Raw genomic sequence first — 20477 nt, 5'->3', positions numbered from 1 at the left:
ATAACAGTAGTAATCATCACTTTTGAAATCTCTTAAGCCCAGACATTTTTTATTTGATGATACTGGCAGTCGTCAGTTTCCTGACAATCTGTATTTGCAATCCAGCTTAAGTTTATAGAAAGTAGATAGTACAGAAATGAGACGGTAGTCACTCATCCATGTGCTTCCAGATATGCTCAGAATTAGACCTTCCTCCTCTCATTGCGAGTCTCAGTCTCAGTCTGAACTTCAGAATTCCTTGGGTTTCTTGGCTTTAAGTAAGGTAACCTGTCTTCTAGCATTCTCTTTGGTTATTTTTAATAAACAAGTATCAGATGGGGGACACTTTCCTGATTGAACATTTAAAAAAATATATTTTTATTGTTTTTAGAGGAAGGAAGAGAGAGAGAAGGGGAGGGAGGGAGGAAGAAAGATTGTTGTAAGAAAAAAACATTGACTAGTTTCCCCTCCTATGGACCCCAACCAAGGATTCAACACACAACCTGGATATGTGCCCAGACTGGGAATTGAACCAGCAACCTTTCAGTGTACAGGACAACACTCAACCAACTAAGGCACCTAGCCAGGGTGACAGGACTTTTTTTAACTATACTTTTTAAGAAAATTATTTTTTTTAGTTAATAAAGGAGGAAAGTCAGACACCAGTGACAATGGCAATATATAAGACTAACATCTTTTGATTTTGTAGAATACGGGGGAAATTATGCTGCTGGGTGTACTTTGGCCACTATTTTAGATAGAGGGTTGAGGCGATTTTATATGAAAATAGAACATGGTGAGCCATGAAAACTAACAACAGAAAAATGCAAGTAAAAGTTTGACCACTTTTAATAATGGAATCCTGAGTAAAACAGCAGGTAATAAGATGGTACTGTAAGTTTTATGCTTTCAAAGACCAATACAATGAATTTGAATGTTTTAGCTTTCGCACATAATGTTAAGAGAAAATTAAGTTTGAAAAAAATTTAAACCTACCTATGGGATAAAAAAAGGATTAATTTATTTTTAAATGATATAAGAGTGAGAAACACTAGGCTAAAATTGAAGCTTCCTAGAACCCTTAATTTGCTATTATATTAAGAATTTTCAATACACAATTTTAATATCCAAGAGCTTCTCATGCTGCTATATGTAAATGATAGTCAGTAGATCACTGTCAATAATACTAAAATATCCAGAAACAACTTAAATATTTCTCTGTAGGGGCTGACTAAATAAATAATGAGATATTCATAAAACAGAGCATTATATGAACTTTTCAAAAAAAAGAGGTACAGCCATATGTACATATAGGGGAATGCATACAACTACAGTCAGGCAAAAGAAGTGCAGTTCTATCGATGCTAAAAGAAAGGGAGGCTGTGTATTTGAGTTTGCTGCTTTTGATCAGTGGGCACACAGCCACTATAGGTATATAATCCCACATATGGCCATTTTGCATAGTTGCAGGCGCGACTGGCACTCCCTAGTGTTATTTGATTTGGCAGCCCTGCTTTATGTGAATAAATAATTTCTGGAATGATCTATAGAAAACTATTCAAACTGATTATATCTGCATAATCAATATTGAGGGTTTGAAATGGAGGTGGGGAGGTCAGAGGGGTGATACTTTTAAGACCTTACAGACTTTTAAATGTGTTACTATGTAAAAATGTATTTTTGTTTGTTTGTTTAAAATCTTAAGGTTAATTTTATAATACTGAACACTTAATAGGTGTTTCACAAATGTTTTTAGTTGATTCTATCATATAGACATTAATCTCTAAATGTTAAAACGTTACCATTTCTAAAGTCATGACTAAAACAAGAACATAACTATGCTAATAATTCCCAAATCTCTGTATTTCTGGTTTCGGCCTTTCTTGAAATTCAGATTTTGTGTACAACAACCTGTTGGACATCTCTGTAAACTTGAAAGGTTTCTCCTACTCACTTTTCTAAGATTGCACTTAGCGTGTTTCTTCGTAAAACATCCCTTCCTCATGCCTGCATTCTTATCTTCACTGGTGGTTCTCTCATCCACCTAGTCAACTATGACAAAAATCCTAAAAGTCACCTTAGGTTCTTTCCTTTCCCTCCCCTACTGTATTCTGTTGATCATTAAATAATACTGATTTTTCTTCCTTAATCTCTCTTAAATACATCTATTCTCCATCTGAACAGCCACTAATAGAGTTCTATCGCCTGCCATTATTTTTATGAACTATTACAACAACCCCTTGGCCTCCTGGATTCAAAATCCATCCTCCATACAACAGGCAGAACAACCTAAAACCAGAATCTATTCATGTTCTTCTGCTAACTCACCAACTATCATAAGGATACATATTTTTTCTCCCTAGAGTGTACATCAAAGTCATTTTAAAAGATAGCACCACTTAAAATAAAGTTTCTAGATATCAAATTTTATGCCTAATTTTATAATTATCTTTGTTTTCATAATACAAGAAATTAAATTATACATAATGATCTATTACATATATAAAATGTTAATATATCGCTATAACTATAGATAGATGATAGATAGATGATGATAGATAGATAGATAGATAGATAGATAGATAGATAGATAGATAGATAGATAGATAGATGATAGATAGATGATAGGTAGGTAGATAGATGATAAAGTTAACCTACATTTATACCACTGATTATTTGATTTAAAACCTATGGTTGCATAAACAAAGTGGAGAGATTCCCATCAATGAGTAGTAGATTATAAGCATGTGATAGAATGCAACAGTATAAAGAATACTGAGCCAGACATTAAGAATCTAAGGGTGTTAGTCCTGGTTCTGGTCACATCTAGCTTTGAGATGGGAAAATAACTAAGGTCTATGTGGTTGAGTTTCCCTGTTTACAAAGTGAGGAGGGATTTAGACTAGATTAGAGATAGCAAATAGGTCTCAACTCAAGTGCCAAGCTCAATCAATTTGAAGTGGTTGCCTGAAGGAGTAAGGGTATGTATCTGCTATCAGCAACGTAGTGCTGAAATCAATTAGGAAGAGCTGTTGTGGCTGGGAGGTGGGGGGATTACAGCACTTATGCCCATATTAGCTATCCTAAAACTAGATAATCTGTAAGTCCCAGCTCTGTGATTCAATATTTCTGTGCTAGTAACGAGTATATTAAGATTGGTCTTCTTAGTTCTTGGTTGACTTCAAGTGTTCTGGTCCCAGACGAATGTGATTCCAGTGATATTTCTAGTATTTGCTGATTTTATAAATGACAGGCGTTTACAGTATTTTCAATATTTCTTTTTAGATCTTCCACCTCCTCCTGTGCCACCACCTGCTATAAAGTCGCCCACTGTCCAATCCAAGGCACAGCTGGAGGTGCGACCTGTAATGGTGCCCAAACTTCCTTGTATAGAAGCAAGAACAGACAGATCATCAGACAGAAAAGGCGGCAATTACAAGGGGAGAGAAGTGTTGGATGGAAGACAAGTTGCTGATATTCGAGCAAATCCCGGTGAAGCCAGAGAAGCACAGGAACAGCAAAATGATGGAAAAGGACGGGGAATCAAGGTGGCGAAACGAGACCTTCCACCAGCAAAGACTCATCTCATCCAAGGTACTGATTTATTCAAGCAGCAAGTAAATATAGATTGAACACATATTTGCAAGGTATGCTGTTAGGTTCTCTAGGGCCATATGCGAAGTAGTAAGATTTAGAAATTTGCTCTCTAATGGAAGAGAGAGGCAAGTACCTAAATACTTTTTTTACAATTCATTCTAATACAGGGTATTATTAAACAAGAATTCCTTGGAGAGATGCCACTTAAGTTGTTTTTCAAAAAACAAAACAAAACATGATTTCAGTAGATTAAATGGGAAGAAGGAACTAGCAGGTAAAGGAAATAGGTAGAAAAAATATGGAAGTGTGAAACTGAATGGTGAATACTCATTTCCAGTTTGGCTAGAGAATAGGATATTTGGGGCCAGGAACACATGGCAAAAGATAAAACTAGAAAGGTGGCTGGGCCAGATTGGGAAGCCAGGAATTCAATTCTAAAGAATTTGGGATTTATGCTCTAGGCAGTGGTGAGCCAGAAAATAATTTTGAGCAAGAATGACATAATTAAATTTGTATTTTAGAAAAACAACTGGCAATACCCTATATTTAAGGAAGAGACTGGAATCAGGTAAATGAAGGTATCAGAAAATTGCAAAACAATCTAGGTATAAAATTTGAAAGGACTGAATTAAATCAGCTGTGCAATAAAGAGGAAGAGACAGCCCTGGCTGGTGTGGCTCAGTTGGTTGACTGTCGTTCCATGCACTGAAAAGTTACCGGTTCAGTTTGGGGTCAGAGCACATTCCCAGGTTGAAGGCTGAATCCCTGGAAGGGGTGCATGCAGAAGACAACAGATTGATTTTTCTCTCTTACATCGATGTTTCTCTCTCTAAAAATCAATAAAAACATATTTTTTTAAAAAGATGAGAGAACAGCCAACATAGGTATTTCAGAGATAGGCCCAATAGGACTGGTGACTAATTGAGTGTAGAAAAGTAAAATGAAATAATGGAAATTGGAAAAAAAAAACTTATTCAGATTTTAATTAGATGGCCCTGTAAGACCAGTGGAACATAATTGTATTAACCAGTGTAGACAAAACAAGGAAAATCATAGATGTGTTGGGGAATATCACTTCAGTTTTGAATAGATTCAGATGCTGACAAGAACACAGATATGAAAAAAACAAAAACAAAAACCAGTAAGAATTTAGAGAACTAAGTTTAAAGATTAGGAGAAAAGTTGCAAATTGAGAGTGGATTTTAGTACTATCAACACAGGGTGAACATTGTATGAGTTACAAAGGCCACATTATCAGCAGTGATATACTGGGTAATGTTTAGCAATCAATTCTCTAGGAGCAAAACCCTAATTTGTAGCCATTTGCTTGCTTCTGTTGTGTAATTACTCCCAAAATGGCTGGTTTCAAGCTACAAATATGAAGTCAGTGGATGTGGAGTTGGAAGGAGATGGGTACAGACTAAAGGGAAATAGCCATTTTAGAGGAAGAGATACAAGAAAAAGAAGGTTATTGATGAAGGAGTCAGGAAAAAGTGATAGAGGAATGAATCTTAGAAGGCTGTAAGGGCACTTTACGACTCTATTTTAATAGATATATTTTGGTAAAATCAGACATCAATCTGTTGTTCTGTTTTTTATGGGCACCTGGTCATTAGCAACTTCCTTTCCATATGGAGGACAGTTTCACTTTGTTCTGGGACAGAAACCTGAACTCTTAACCCAGGCACAGACTCGGCAGCGAAGTGATGAGTGAAGCTGTGCATTTCCGACAGATGTCTCTGCTATATGATCACAGAGTACTTGGTGACATCATCACAATATAAAGTTTAAAACACTTACCTTATTTTTATCAGTTAAGCCAAAGATGATCTGAGTTTTTGACTCATGGTGACTATACTCCAAGTGGTGATTCATAAGTAAAACTCATGCTGTAAATTATTAGGTTTGCATCTTTCCTGAAAGTATGGACCAATTTGCTGCTCACAAAAAGCTCCCTCCCCAGTAGTTGGGTTTCTTCAGGAAATAATTGTATAAACCCAGAAAGAGCTTGGTCTATGCAGAATTAGAACAAAGAGACCAAGTTATTTTTATCAATCTTCACAAATTCAATAAGTTGTCCTTTGTGTTATAAAAATATTTCTAAAGAAAGAACTAAGACTGGAACCATCAATCTCGAAATAAGGAGCCCTATAAGGAGCACTGATATACACTAACCAGCTATTGTTTTATACGTCTTGCTTTCCCAAAGTCTTATTTGAATAATAGACCTTTATGTGTCATTAAATTATCATTTCTATGCATTGCTTTAATTTTCACCCTCTTATACAATTTACATTATTTATAATGAAAGAGGCACCCTGATTTACGTGTGTAACAAATGACTGCTTCTAATTAAAGAGAGTGGTCTTCTAGACTGGAATGTCTGATCTTTTTGGGAACATTTACTCAGCTGGTTCAATTTATTTTTACCTATATCAGCATGAACTGTGTTACTAAACATCATACTAGTTTTATGTATAAGCATGAATCTTGACCTTAGAGAGCTTATAGTCAGAGAGGGGGACAGGTAATCATAGATATACAGATGGATTCATAATTGGTATAGTGTTCATGGCATCATGATACTTGATAGTCCAAAGAACAGACAGTTATCCCAGTCTCATGGGAAATGGAAAGAAAGACTTCGTGATCTTTCCTGGTAGAAATGACACACCTGAGTGTACAGGATGCATGGAATTTAGCTTGGGTGAGAAGAGTGGACAGAGTGTTCTGGCAGAGAAAGTCAGCATGAAAAGCTTTGAGGTACAGCCCTGGCTGGGTGGCTCAGTTGGTTGAAGTGTCATCCTGTGCACCAAAAGGTTGTGGATTTGATTCCTGGTCAGGGCACATACCTAGGTTGCAGGTTTGATCCAGGTTGGGGCACATATGGGAGGCAACCAATTGATGTTTCCCTCTCACATCAATGTTTCTCTCTCTCTCTTTCAAATCAATAAAAGCATATCCTCAGGCAAGGATTAAAAAAAGAAAGAAAGAAAAGCTTTGAGATACACTGAGGAGACTATAAGAAATTCAGTACCACTAGATAGTAAAGATGAAGCTCTTGAGATAAATGTAAGCTTAAGTAATAGAGATCCTGTAATTCTTGTAAGAGGATGGTGGCTGAGTGAAGATGGTTTAGAGGGGAATAACTCCAGAGGCAGAGACCTGTTAGGAGGTATTTACAACTCCCATACAGGAGTAGTAGGGAATATAATGCACACTTTGGGAGCAGGGATCGGTGAGAGGAAAAATTTATGACACCTTTTAGGGTTAAAAGTCAACCTCGCCTGTTGTACATTCGAATGTGTGGAAAGGTGCATTTATGTCTTGGAAGGAAGGGAAAAGTCTAAAATAATTCCAGCTTTTTGGTTTTGGTATCTTAATTATTAGTGATGTTATTAGCTACATTTGGGAATACAGAGGGAAAATAAATCCCAGGGGAGTGAGCATGATGAAATTAATGTCGGACATGTTGAATCTGAGGAACGCTGAAAAGGAAATGTTCAATTGAGCTGGCTATAGGCTAAAATTCAGGGCATAGTTCAAGAGCTGGAAATATAAATTAATAATTCATCAAGATAAATAGTAGTTAAAGCCACTCATTTGTTCACTCATAACTATTTATTGATGACCTCTTATTATATGTTAAGCTGGGAGTATTTTAGTACAAAAATCAGAGAAAAATACCCACTCTCATGACAGTTATATTCTTGAAGAGGTTACAGTCTATGAGAATGGATGAAATCATCCAAAGTGAGTGGGAATATATATATATATATGAACAAATGCTGAGCTAAAAGTAGAATCCTGAAGGGCATCAATATATAAGCGGCACTGCATAAGAAGAACCCACAGAAGCCTGGCCAGGAAGGAAGGAGGACCCTAAGCTAAAGAGAAGTAATGTTTAAATTGATAGTGGCTTCCAGGTTAAGGACAATGAGGAGAGCAGAGATAGGACTGAAGCATGGTTAGCGGGATCAAAGTCAACAGTGAATTTTCTGTTTCATTGTAATAATGTGGGCAAAGGTAGATTTCCCTGCAGTACAGAGTGAAAGGAAGTTGCATCAACAGTAGAGTTCAAGCTACTTTTCAAGAAGTTTTTTTGAGCAGTGAGGAGAAAAAGCACTGATTTATATAGGGCACAAGCTGAAGGGGAAAGTTTTTAGCAAGAGAAAGATTTTATCATACTGTAGTTTGTGAAAAACTAAAGTCAATAGAGAGAAAAGCTGCTGAACAGGGACAGAAGGTGAGTTACAGGAGACCAAGGGCTATGAAGCTAAGGTGCAGAAGTGGCCCTCATGGACTGTGGTCCTCGACCAGTCAGAAGTCTGTATTGGGGGTGAGGGTTGTGATGAAGAGAATGGAAGGAGACAGCTGCCATTCAGAGGACTAAGCAGGCTCCTTAAGCACATGGCTTGGCCTTCACCCAAAGAGAAAGTTTTTGCGCAGTGAGGTAGAGCTGGTGTTAGTGAGCTAGACACAAGCCTTGGCCCTTTCCCTGGAGAGAACTTCGGGGGAATCCAGATTTCATTCAGTGTGGCCCACACAGGAAGTACTTGGGGGAGGAAAACAAAACTATGTGCAGAAGAGTTGGTGTTTTATGTGTTGGATGTACAAAGGGTAGAGTGGACAGGCTTTGGAGAGAAGTGAGCGCTTGGAGGGCACATCAGCAGAACCAGCACCACATTTAAAGGCGTATGGAGGCGCAGGTTCAGGAGACGGCAGTCAACTGGAGTGGCTTGTTGTTGGAAGCTGGCAGCAATGGGAGGCTTCTGCTGTTCCAGATTCCACCATGTAAATGTGATGTTGAAATGGAGCTGCATATCTTGGTGCCTGGCAAGCGAAGCTGAGCTTGACTCTGTTTTGGTAGTTTGAGGAGACTGGGCTTCGTTTCCATCAATGCCCATAGTAATTCTTCAGAGTTTACACAGGGATTTCACTATCTTTTCTGTATTCCCATCATCACTAAAAGCTCCTCTGGGTATAGAGACTATTTTAGAAAAGTGAAAACTAAAGCCTATTATAATCTGAGATCACAGGGTGAAGGATAGAACTGGAAACCAAGTTTGCCTCCAGGTTTGGTTTACCTCTTTTAAAGATGTAGGTGCCAAGTGAGTTTGAGGTGGGCAAGAGCTTATGAGTGGAATCCCAACCACTGCTAGGAAAACAAGGTTTGTTATTTTTATTTTCAAAAGCTGGTTCTGCCTTATTTATTATTGTTATAAAATGTTTTCATTCTTTCCTCTAAAACTGATGCTTCCCCATTCAGAATTATGGACATGAGTGACATAGAATGAAAATGTGCAGCAGTGTTCACATGCACTTGTTATATTTCGTTACACAGAGGATATTCTACCTTACTGTAGACCTACTTTTCCGACATCCAATAATCCCAGAGATCCTAGTTCTTCAAGCTCAATGTCATCGAGGGGATCAGGAAGCAGACAAAGAGAACAAGCAAATGTAGGCCGAAGAAACATTGCAGAAATGCAAGTTCTTGGAGGATATGAAAGAGGAGAAGATAATAATGAAGAATTAGAGGTATCTGTAACGTTTTTTCATTTCCCAACATTAGTTATTTTATCGACCTTAAAGTTAAGAACAACCATCAGTCTACAGAAATGTTATTATTTTATCGCAAACCCTAATGTCAGTGATGCCAGAAACTGTAATTCTGAAAAAAAGAAAAATTATTTTCTGGAAATGTATTCCAAAGTTTTAAATGACATTAATAGTTTCCTTTTAGATCTAGGGTTCACATTCATCTATAGGTACTCAGATAAGAAATTTACATGGCAAACGTGTTGTTAGGAAATAGCAAATGTTGATCTAAATAGTTATAATTCACAGTATTGCAGTAGGTTATAAAAACCCAGTAAGGTGACAGTTGTATGAAGTGGGGAAGGGTATTCTGCCCGTGTGTTTTACCACTGTAATGGTCACTGGGGTGATTCTGGCTGATCTGGCCAACTGTCGTTCTCCTTCAGTCCTCTGAAAATGGGAACCTGATCCTTGACACTGACCTTTCCAGGTAGAGGAGAACATTTCTTGGGTCAAAGATACACTTCTTTATTGGAATCTATAGATACTGATACCAGATAGAGTTGGCAGTAAATCATATAATACTTAACATCACCTTCTGTTTTTAAGATTGTGTTTTCTCTGTTTCATAAAGAAAACAAGTTGAGGACTAACTCATTTTTTTTACAGATATAGTTGACCATTGAACAACATGGCAATTAGGGGTTCCGACCCCCACCCCATGCAGTCAAAAATTGCTGTATAATCTTTGACTCCCCCAAATTTCACTACTAATAGCCTACTGTTGACTGGAAGCCTTACCAATATCATAGACAGTCTATTACACATATTTTGTATGTCATATGTATAATGCACTATACTTTTGGAATAAATTAAGCTAGAGAAAATGAAATATTATCAAGAAAATCATAAGGAAGAGAAAATACATGTACAATATTTATTGAAAAAAATCCTGTGTATAAGTGGGCCCACACAGCCCATACCGTGTTGTTCAAGACTCAGCTGTATATTTCATCACAAGCAGATTGTTAAATGAGTGTTAAACTGTAACCCTTAATGACAGAAGATGAAAAATTATAAGTAATTATGTCTGATTAAATTTTTTGTCATGCACAATGTATTTAGATTTTGAGATTTGGAATAAGAAGACTTTCTTCCTGCAAATACTGTTATCGAAGTTGTTCTTCAAGTGTTCTGTTGTTTTTATTTTGAGTTTTGGGGGTGTTTTTTAAGTAGAAGAGCCCTTCTGTCGGATGAGTCTAGGTAACTGCAGTGTTTAAAACCAATACAAGCGGAGCTAGCGTGCTGAGCTGGCGTGGGGAGTAGAGAGCTCGGCCTGCTGCTGCGCCCCCCTGGGCGCCCCATCCCTCAGCAGAGGCGCTGCGTGGAGCAGAGCACAGTCTGGGGCTTGGTAGGGAATTGCTGGGTTTGCTTCAAACCAACTGAAGTGCACAAACGAGTTGGCTGCCGTGAGCGCTTCCCAATGTCTGCCAGTGAAAGGAGGTGGAAACACCAACTATGAGAATAAAAGCATATACATAAATATAAATATAATACTCTTAAGATTTATTTTCAGATTTAAAAATAACTTATCTCTTTCAGGAAACTGAAAGCTGAAGACCACCAGAGAGGCCTGTGAGACCTAATATGAAAACGATCGCTCAAGATGCCTCATGTCTGCTGACACATGACGCCAGATAAGATGTTCAGTGCAATCAGAGTGTGCAAATTGTCGTTTTTATTCCTCTTATCGGAATACCGTTTTTAAAAATTTTATTGGGGTTTTATTGTTGTTGTTTGATGCCTGTCCCTATGAGGAACCTCCCTGTCCCCCTCCCTGTTGGAACAAACCATCACACCTACTTCCAGCCAGGGAAGCATTTGAATTCTTGCTTTGGTCGTCAGCCAACAGAAGAGAACAGAATAGTTCTGTTGCGTTTTGCCCCTGAGATATGGCGTTGCACTGCTTCTGTACCAAGCCAATTTATAGCAAAAGATTGATCAAAGATACAAACTTGATTAATCAACCTCATGCCAAGGGCTCTGAAGATATAATCTTTCTATAACCAACTGCTAATGCAAATTAAAACATACTTCATTTTAACATGATTTTCAAATCAGTCTTTCATAAAACCACCCTTTGCTGGGAGAAAATGCAGAACAACCACAATCAATTTGAATGGGGTAGAAACATTGTAAATATATACTCTTTGCAAACCCTGGTGGTACTTTACTTTGTCTTCATTTCGATCACTGAAGTATATTCTTATTGGAAATGTTCTTTTCAAGAAGTAGGGGGAAGCCAGTTGGATCTCTGGTTGTCTAGTCATTGTCATAAGTAAGCCTAGCAAAAACCGTATTCTATTTTTCAATCAAAAAGCAATTATAAATGCATATTACAAACAAATGGATGTTTTTAATGACCAATTGAATAGGACATCCCTATCTTAACTGGCCTAAGTTTCTTCTGGTAGTGTCAGTTCAACTTTCAGAAGTGCCACTTAAGGATGTTTGATTTTTGTTTTTGTAATGCACTGTTTTTTAAACTTTTTTTTTTTTTTTGGTTTTAAAAGCACAATCACTAAACTTTATTTGTAAACCATTGTAACTATTAACCTTTTTTGTCTTATTGAAAAAATGTTGAGAAGCGTTTTTAACCTGTTTTGTTAATGCTCTATGTTTGTATTTGGAATATTTGAATGATGACAGATGGTGAAGTAATGTGCGTGCTTTATTGTGGGCCATAAATCCAATGGTTCTTACTTTTCCTGTACTTAAAGAAAAAAAGGTTTAAGTTTGTTATGGCCAATGTTGAAACTTACAAGATTTCCTTATAATCTCAAATAGAGGCATTGTGTGCTTTGAATTGCCAAATGATGCCCTCTGACTGTAGACTTTTATGATCCTTTTTTGTCATTATATAAATTTCATTGACTTTATAATTGGTGCTATTTGACGAAAAAAATTTACATTTATTCCTACGCAGGTATCAGGCCTGACCCACTGAAAAACATAGCCAAACAAAACTGAACCACAAAAAAAAGCTGGTGTTCACCAAAAACTAAATGTGTTCACTTAGATAATTTGGAAGTTACATAGAAAGGGTGTGCAGTATGAAGGGAACAATCCATGTGATTAATGTTTTCATTATGTTCATGTAAGAAGCCTCTTATTTTTAGCCATAATTTTGCATACTGAGAATCCAATAATCAGAAAAGTAATTTTGTCACATTATTTATTAAAAATGTTCTCAAATACATCATTCTTTCTTGTGTTGATATCTTTTTTTTCATTGTGTGATCAAATTTATTCCATTTAATCACAAGATGTGCTGTCTTAACATTTCACTACTATATTATCAGAGCAGTATGCATTCTGTTTTATGAACAACCAGGGTTTTTTTTTATTACTAGGACAGAAAAGTGCTCATTTTCTCCACTGAAATTAAAGATGGAAGATGAATGGAAACCTAAAATATAGTCATTTGATCAGAGAGGAAGGTTTTAATGTTAAGGATGTGCTAAAATATTTATGTATGTGTATCTGAATTTCAGTCAACCTATTTCTGAAATAGGATTTAACTACAATAAATCTGATTTGCAAAGTTTGGGCCCCTTATGTTCTGTCAACAAGTAAATTATATAAATCCAAAATATTTATCAGTAAGTATCTGCTTTCTGGTTACAAATCCATGTGACATTTTAACAGTGTGACAGCCATCACATACCAGGCTGCACATTATTGTTTATTAAAGTCAGCATATCAAGTATTGAACTTTGGGTGGTTGAGGTGGGCATCATGTCTTGGAAGTACCAAGAGCAATAGAATCTAGTGAACATTTTTTTCCTGTGACGTAGACGTTGCTAAATTTTGTATTGATCACAATTTGAAAATCTAGGAAATTTTTGCAAAAAAGGGGGAGGTAATCTGAAATATAATTTTACAAGAATGAAATAATCACCAGCATCTACTTAGAGATAAAGAGGTCCATCAGTCAAAAAATCAATTTCCAATTTATTTCAAGGGAAAAAATTGGTGGGACATGTCTAATGACCTGATTTTTCTGTTTCCCTCAGTGAGTTGAATATATATTAGTTAGTCCCTGTCTTTATTTATAATATGTGACATGCATAAAAATTATGTGTATCAGAGGGCCTGGGTTTGAGTCCCAGTTTTATCACAAGCTATGTTTCCTTGGACATTTTACTTAACCTCTAGGTCTCAGGTACTTCACCGGTAAATTTAATAATACCTACCTCATGGAGCTATTGTCATGATTTAGTGCATTGATGTATGTGACATGGACTCTGTAAACCCCCACAACAATGCAAGATATTGTATTTATGGATTGAAATCATTGTACACATATTATACTCACTTCACACATAGTTTGTTCCCCAAAACTTGCAAAGAGCTTTTTTAAGAAAAGTCAAAAAATAAGTGTGGTATAAGGATGGGGGTGGTTCCACTTCTGGTGAGTAAAATTCATTGTGAAATACCTAATCGTAGAATAAATGCTTGGTGTTTTTGTTTGTTTCTTTGCTTGTGAATTCCTGAGGGCCACACAATGGGTGGTGATATGGCATTTTTTTAAAAATACTTCACCATTCAGGTGTGCAAGCATGTCACTTGGTGTCTCAGTAACTAGACTTAGTGTCTACTTTGGGCTATTCTGCCCAGTGACAGAAAATATCATGTTGTTTCCTGATGAATGCAATCATATCTGACTTTCTTGGTCAGTTTGACCAAGACATAGAGTCTGCATTTTCTCCTCCATTCTCTTTTTACAGGGCACTATCTAAATTCTAGAGACTGTCTTCATGTGTAGAAAGTTGGGGGTGTGGGTGGTCGGGGCTTCTGGCATTATTGCTATTGTCCAAGTTTCCAATGGTCTCCATTTGTCAGAATATTTACTCTGCATCCCCTTCTCCCCAACTTTAATGCCCCTTACTATCCCTTTGCCCTCTCTTGATACTTCTGAGCCCTTGGATGTAGGTTGGGTGTAAAGAGCAGGAATGGGAGTTCTATATGCTCTTCTGTGCCTTGCTGGGTTCTGGAGATTTGGGTGTGGGGGCCTTTCCTCAGGACCTCACAAGATACCACTACGTCTACTGCTTGTCACATTTGGGCTGTGTGGGTTGGGGGAGGGGATGGTTGCTACTTCTACAGTTTAGAGAAGCCTTGGTTTCAGATCCAGACCACTTGTTCTTGAATCATGGCTCCTCAAATTATTAGTTGTGTAACCATGGGAAAATTACTTAATGAACCTGTGACTTAATCTTCAAATAGTGACAATGATAATACCTACCTTACAAGGTTGTTGGGATTAAATAAATTGATATATGGAAAGTAGGTAGTAAGTGCTCAATATTTATTGGGCAACACCCACTGCTTCTCTGGTGTTGAATTGGAAAGTGCTGCATAGGTTGCTTTACTTTCACATTCCCCAAGCCCTGCTTGATGAGAAGGTGACGGGGGCAGAAGAATCAAACCTCAATGACACACTCACCGTATTTAATTTCCTGACCTTACATCTATTTTTCTCTTCCCAGTGAGATGTAGAAAGAGAGAGGGGGAGAGAGAAAGAGGAGAGAGAGAGAGAAGGAGAGTTGGAACATTTTTTCTCGCATGCCAGGCTTGATTTTCAAGTAGTTCTTGCTGCTCAGCCTTCATTCTGCTACAGATTTCAAAAATCTACTTTGAAACCCAAAAGAAGTGTTTAATTGCTTTTCTGTGATAACCATCGCTTTTCATTTCTCTGGTAAACACCTGAGAGCAGTGTATATAGAAAGCCCTCTCAGCTTATAACAGGTGCAAAATCTGTTAATATTTCAAAATATGATCTTGTTATAAAATAATATGATTTTTTTAAAACATTAAAACAGCTAACTTTTAAAAATAACTTTTCTCATAGTGTTCTCAAATTCAGCAGACTTTGGTGTGCATCTTGGTCCTATCCAAACACACCCAGCCCCAATAGAAAGGACCTCAAGCAGTGGGTTGTTGATAGCTCCAAACAGGGTACTCAAGGCCAGTCACAAGCAGTATCTAACATTGGCCTGCACCAGAGACCTTCCAAAAAGATTGAGTCATAACAGGCCCATCTAATACATAGAAACAAACCCAAATAGGCAACCAAAATGGGGAGACAAAAAAACAAGCCCCAAATGAAATAACAAGAGAAGTCTCCAGAAAAAAAGCTAAATGAAATGGAGATAAGCAATCTATCAGATATAAAGTTCAGAGTACTGATTGTAAGGACACTCAACAGCATGAAAAAATATATGGAAACTATGAAAAATGACCAGTCAGAAATGAAGAATGGCATAGCAGAAATAAAGAATACATTGGAAGGAATAAACAGCAGATTAGAGGAAGCTGAGGGTCACCAGTGAATTAGAAGAGTAGTAAAAATTGCTGAATAAAAGATCCAAAAAGAAAACACAATTAAAAAACAGGAGGACAGCCCGGCTGGGCGAGGCTCAGCAGTTGAGCGTCATTCTAGGATCCAGGAGATCTTGGTTCGATTCCTGGTCAGGGCACATGCCTGAGTTGTGGGCTCGATCCCCAGTTGGGGGCATGCAGAAGGCAGCCAATCAATGACTCTCTCATCATTGATGTTTCTCTCTCCTTCTCCCTTCCTCTCTCTGAAATCAATAAAGATATATATATATTTTTAAATGGAAGCAGAGGACTTGTCATTTAAAGAAAAAAAAACCAAAAAAAAAAACACTAAAAAAAACCCACAAAACACAAGAGGGCAGTCTAAGGGAGTCGTGGGACAACATGAAATGTAACAATTTTTGCATCATAGGAATGCCAGAGGAGGTCAAAAGTAAGCAAGGGTTAAAGAATCTATTTGAAGAAATAATGGCAGAAAACTTCCCTAACTGGTGAAGGAAAAAGTCACACAAATTTAGGAGGCACAGAGAGTCCCAAGCAAGATGAATCCAAAGAGGCCCACACCCAGGCACATGATAACAAAAATTCAAGACAGAGAATATTAAAGGCAGCAAGAGAAAAGCAATCTGTTACCTACAAAGGAGCTCCCATAAGGTTGTCAGCTGACTTCTCATCAGAAACTCTACAGGCCAGAAGGGAATGGCATGAAGTATCCAAGGTAATGCAAAACAAGTATCTGAAACCAAGCCTACTCTATCCAGCAAGGCTATCATTCAAAATAGATGGTGAAATAAAGAGCTTCCCAGATGATAAAAGGCTAAAGGAGTTTATCACCACCAAGCCAGCATTGCAGGAAATGTTAACAGGACTGCTGTAATTAGCAGAAATAGAAACATTGTAAGAAATGTTAAAGGGACTGCTATAATAACAAGAAGAAATAGAGAAACATAGGCATACAGAATTAAAATGGGCCCAGCTGGGCATGGCTCATCAGTTGAGCATCAACCTATGATCCAGGAGATCTCCATTTGATGCCCAGTCAGTGCACAGGTTTCGGGCTCAATTCCCAGCAGGGACATGCAATAGGCAGCCAATCAATGACTTGTCATTTATGTTTCTATCTATCTCTCTCCCTATCCCTCCCTCTTTCTGAAATCAATAAAGATATATCAAAAAAAAAAAAAAAAAAAAAAAGAATTAAAATGGCAATAAATAAAGACCTATCAATAATAACCTTAAGGACTTTAGGGGAGAGATCAACAGAAGTATAGTCACAGTTGTGGACTTTATCACCCTACTGACTTCACTGGATAGATCTTCCAGACAAAAAGTCAACACAGAAACAGTGACTCTAAATGGCACACTAGATCAGATGGATTTAATTGATATTTACAGAATATTTCACCCCAAAGTTTCAGAATATACATTCCTCTAAAGTGCACATGGGTCATGCCCAAAGATAGACCACATGTTATGACACAAAACCAGTCTCTACAAGTTCAAGAAGATTGAAATCATATCGAGCATCTCAGATCACAATGACATGAAATTAGAAATCAACTACAGTAAAAACACTCAGAAACATTCAAACACATGGAGGCTCAATAGCATGTTATTAAACAATGAATGAGTTTCCAATAAGATCAAGAAAGAAATCAAAAACTTCCTAGAAAGAAATGAAAATGAACACATAATAACCCCAAATCTATGGGACACAGCGAAAGCAATCCTAAGAGGGAAGTTCATAGTACTACAGGCTTACCTCAAGAAGCAAGAAAAATCTTTAGTAAACTATTTAAGCCTACAACTTAAAGAATTAGAAAGCTTCCTGGTGAAACCATCTGGACCAGGGCTTTTGTATGCTGGGATGTTTTTTATTACTGTTTCGATTTCATCAGTTGTTATCAGCCTACTCAGGTTTTCTAATTCTTCCTGATTCAGTTTTACATGATCTCACTCATATGTGGAATGTAATAAACAAAATAGACTGAGGAACAAAATAGATCCAGAGACAAAGAAGCATGGAACAGACTGAGGAATCTCAGTGAGAAGGCAGGGGTGGGGGAGTGTGTGGGGAGAGATTAACCAAAGAACTTACGTGCATATATGCATAACCCGTGGACACAGGCAATAGTGTGGTGAAGGCCTGGGGAAGAGTCAGATGTGAAGTGGAGGGGATGAATGGGTAAAAGAAGGGGGGATATCTGTAATACTTTCAACAATAAAGGTAAATTTTTTAAAAAAAGAAAAAAAAAGAAAAATTGAATTTATTTAGGGAAAGGAGGATGGGGAATAGGGATATAAAAAAAAAGTTTTAGGGAAGTTTTCTCTATAAAAATATGGACATTGACTTTTTTTTTTTTTCCATTAAGGGGTCTGTAACAAGTCTCCCAACCAGGAACCTGAAAGACCTTCTGTTTGTGGATTCATAAGCTCAGCTTTATTTGGTACTAAAGCTCAAGTTTGTTTATTTCTTCATAACTGAACACATTCCATCTGTGTCCTGTCATTAAGACCACATTTTGTCTGCAGCACACCAAATGACCAACAGCTCTACCCCAACGGTATCATTTTTTATCAGCATCTTAATTTTTGTTACTCCCTCATTTTTATAAAAGGAGAAAACAGGAAATATTCAAATAACACTACAAAGACAGATGCAGCACTGGCAAAACTGAACAGTCTGTCTAGCACCTGTGTGTCAGCTGGAAAGCTCTGAATGTAGTGACATAAAAAATTATGACACAATTAACAAAAATGTATAATATATGGGAATGGTATTTAAGAAATTAGAGATTTTGAGCTTAAAATTAAAAGATAAGCTCACATAAGGAATAGAAATACCTAAAATTATTTTGAATTAATAAATTGACTTTTTAGAAATTTCTTTCAAAGTTCTCATGAGAAGACAACTGCTGCTTTATTTTTCAAACAATAGATAATCCTTTATTACCAAAATTTCTTGTCATTCATAAACTAGACTAATTAATTAGTTCTTAGAGTGATATTAAAGTTAGAAAGTTATGTTCTTTGTCTGTACTTCTCTCTCTTTATCTGTTTTGAATGCTAGTGAGAGAGAAGACAATAAATGGACATTGACTTTAAATAGCTAGATATTTCTCCAGCAAAACAGGTTTATTTGAGAAAAACAGAGTTGCAATTTGGGACATGTCTTTTAATGATGAACCACAAGTCCAGAGAACAAAGGAAAGAAATGTTCTTTTATAGAAGAAGGGGGAATTCAGAGGGGCTGTTTGTTGTAAACAAACAGTCCTTTGGAGAAAACTGGGAGTCTGAAGAGTAGTAGCTTTTCGTTGGTTGATGTGTGACAGCCTTTCATTAGCTGAGTGGTTTCTGAGAGAGGAGAAGAGTTTCCTGCAGATGTAGTAGAGTAGAAAAATATCTTTCTGTTGGAGACAAAAAGCATGTCTCTTCCCATATAGGGTAATTGATGATGAGTGGTAGGTTGCTAGAGCTCTCCCTACAGCCTCCCCAATTCCAATTTAAATGAGGTTTCTTTCTTTTCTTAAAAAAAAATTCTCCTTGAATAGCCAAGGGGGAATCTTAAGAAAGAAGAACAAAGTTGAAGGGAATCACAATACCAGATATCAAGTTATACTGCAAAGCCACTGTGATCAAAACAGCCTGATACTACCACAAGAACAGAAATATAGATCAGTGGAACAGAACAGAGAACCCAGAAATCGACACATGCCATTATGGTCAATTAATATTTGACAAAAGATGCAAGATCATTCAGTAAAGACAGTGTCTTCAGTAAATGGTGCCGGGAAATTGGACAGGTACATGCAAAAAAATGAAACTAGACCACCAACTTACACCATACACAAAAATAAACTCAAAATGGATAAAAGACTTAAATGTAAGGCATAAAACCATAAAAATCCTAGAAGAAAATGTAGACAACAAAATCTCAGACATCTCTTGCAGCAATACATTTGCTGATACATTTCCTAGGGCAAGAGAAACAAAGGAGAAAGTAAACAAATGGGACTGCATCAAAATAAAAAGCTTCTGTGCAGCAAAAGAAAAAAAAAGGGAGTCCACTGTGTGGGAAAACATATTTGCCAACGACACATCTGATAAAGGGTTAATATCCAAAATATATAAGGAACTCATACAACTTAACAAAAGGAAGACAAACAACCCAATTAAAAAATGGGCAGAGGACCTAAACAGACACTTCTCCAAAGAGAACATTCAGATGGCCAAGAGACATGTGAAAAAATGCTCAACTTCGCTAGTCATCAGAGATGCAAATTAAAACCACAATAAGCTGTTACTTCACACCTGTCAGAATGGCTCCATCAACAAATTAAGGAAGGAGGAGTGCTGGCGAGGGTGTGGAGAAAAGGGAACCCAGTACACTGCTGTTGGGAATGCAGACTGGGGCAGCCACTATGGAAAACAGTATGGAGTTTCCTCAAAAAATTAAAAATTGACCTGCCATTTGACCCAGTGATCCCACTTCTAGGAATATATCCTAAGAAACCTGAAATACCAATCAGAAAGAACCCCTGTACCTCTATGTTCATAACAGTGCAATTCACAATAGCTAAGATCTGGAAACAGCCCAAGTGCTCATCAGTAGATGAGTGGATTAAAAAGCTGTGGGACATTCACACCATGGAATACTATGCAGCTGTAAAGAGGAAGGATCTTTTATCCTTTGGTGCAGCATGGATGGAACTGGAGAGTTTTTTGCTAAGTGAAATAAGCCAGTCAGAGAAAGACAAGTACCACATGATCTCACTTATATGTGGAATATAATAAACAAATTGATGGACAAAATGGATCCAGAGACACAGAAGCATGGAACAGACTGAGGGATCCCAGAGGGAAGGCGGGGAAGGGGGAGTGAGTGGAGAGAGATTAACCAAAGAATTTATGTGTTTATAAGCATAACACAGTAGGGAAAGGTGCCTCCAGAGAGGACT

General features: G+C 37.3%; 1 protein-coding gene across 1 annotated transcript in view; it reads left to right on the top strand.

The window, feature by feature from the left end:
• ROBO1 (roundabout guidance receptor 1) overlaps window positions 1–12379 on the top strand; it is a 370388-nt gene extending 358009 nt beyond the window's left edge. The window contains exons 28-30 of the mRNA XM_087818101.1: window positions 3265–3573; window positions 8921–9117; window positions 10720–12379. Coding sequence (XP_087674227.1) covers window positions 3265–3573; window positions 8921–9117; window positions 10720–10734 — 521 coding nt within the window. The 3' untranslated portion in view covers window positions 10735–12379. The remainder of the gene's footprint in view (window positions 1–3264; window positions 3574–8920; window positions 9118–10719) is intronic.
• The last annotated feature ends 8098 nt before the right edge of the window (window positions 12380–20477 follow it).

Source organism: Miniopterus natalensis, chromosome 6 (genome assembly GCF_054644295.1).
Source record: "Miniopterus natalensis isolate mMinNat1 chromosome 6, mMinNat1.hap1, whole genome shotgun sequence".
NCBI lineage: Eukaryota > Metazoa > Chordata > Mammalia > Chiroptera > Miniopteridae > Miniopterus > Miniopterus natalensis.
This window is presented reverse-complemented; position numbering and strand designations above follow the sequence as displayed.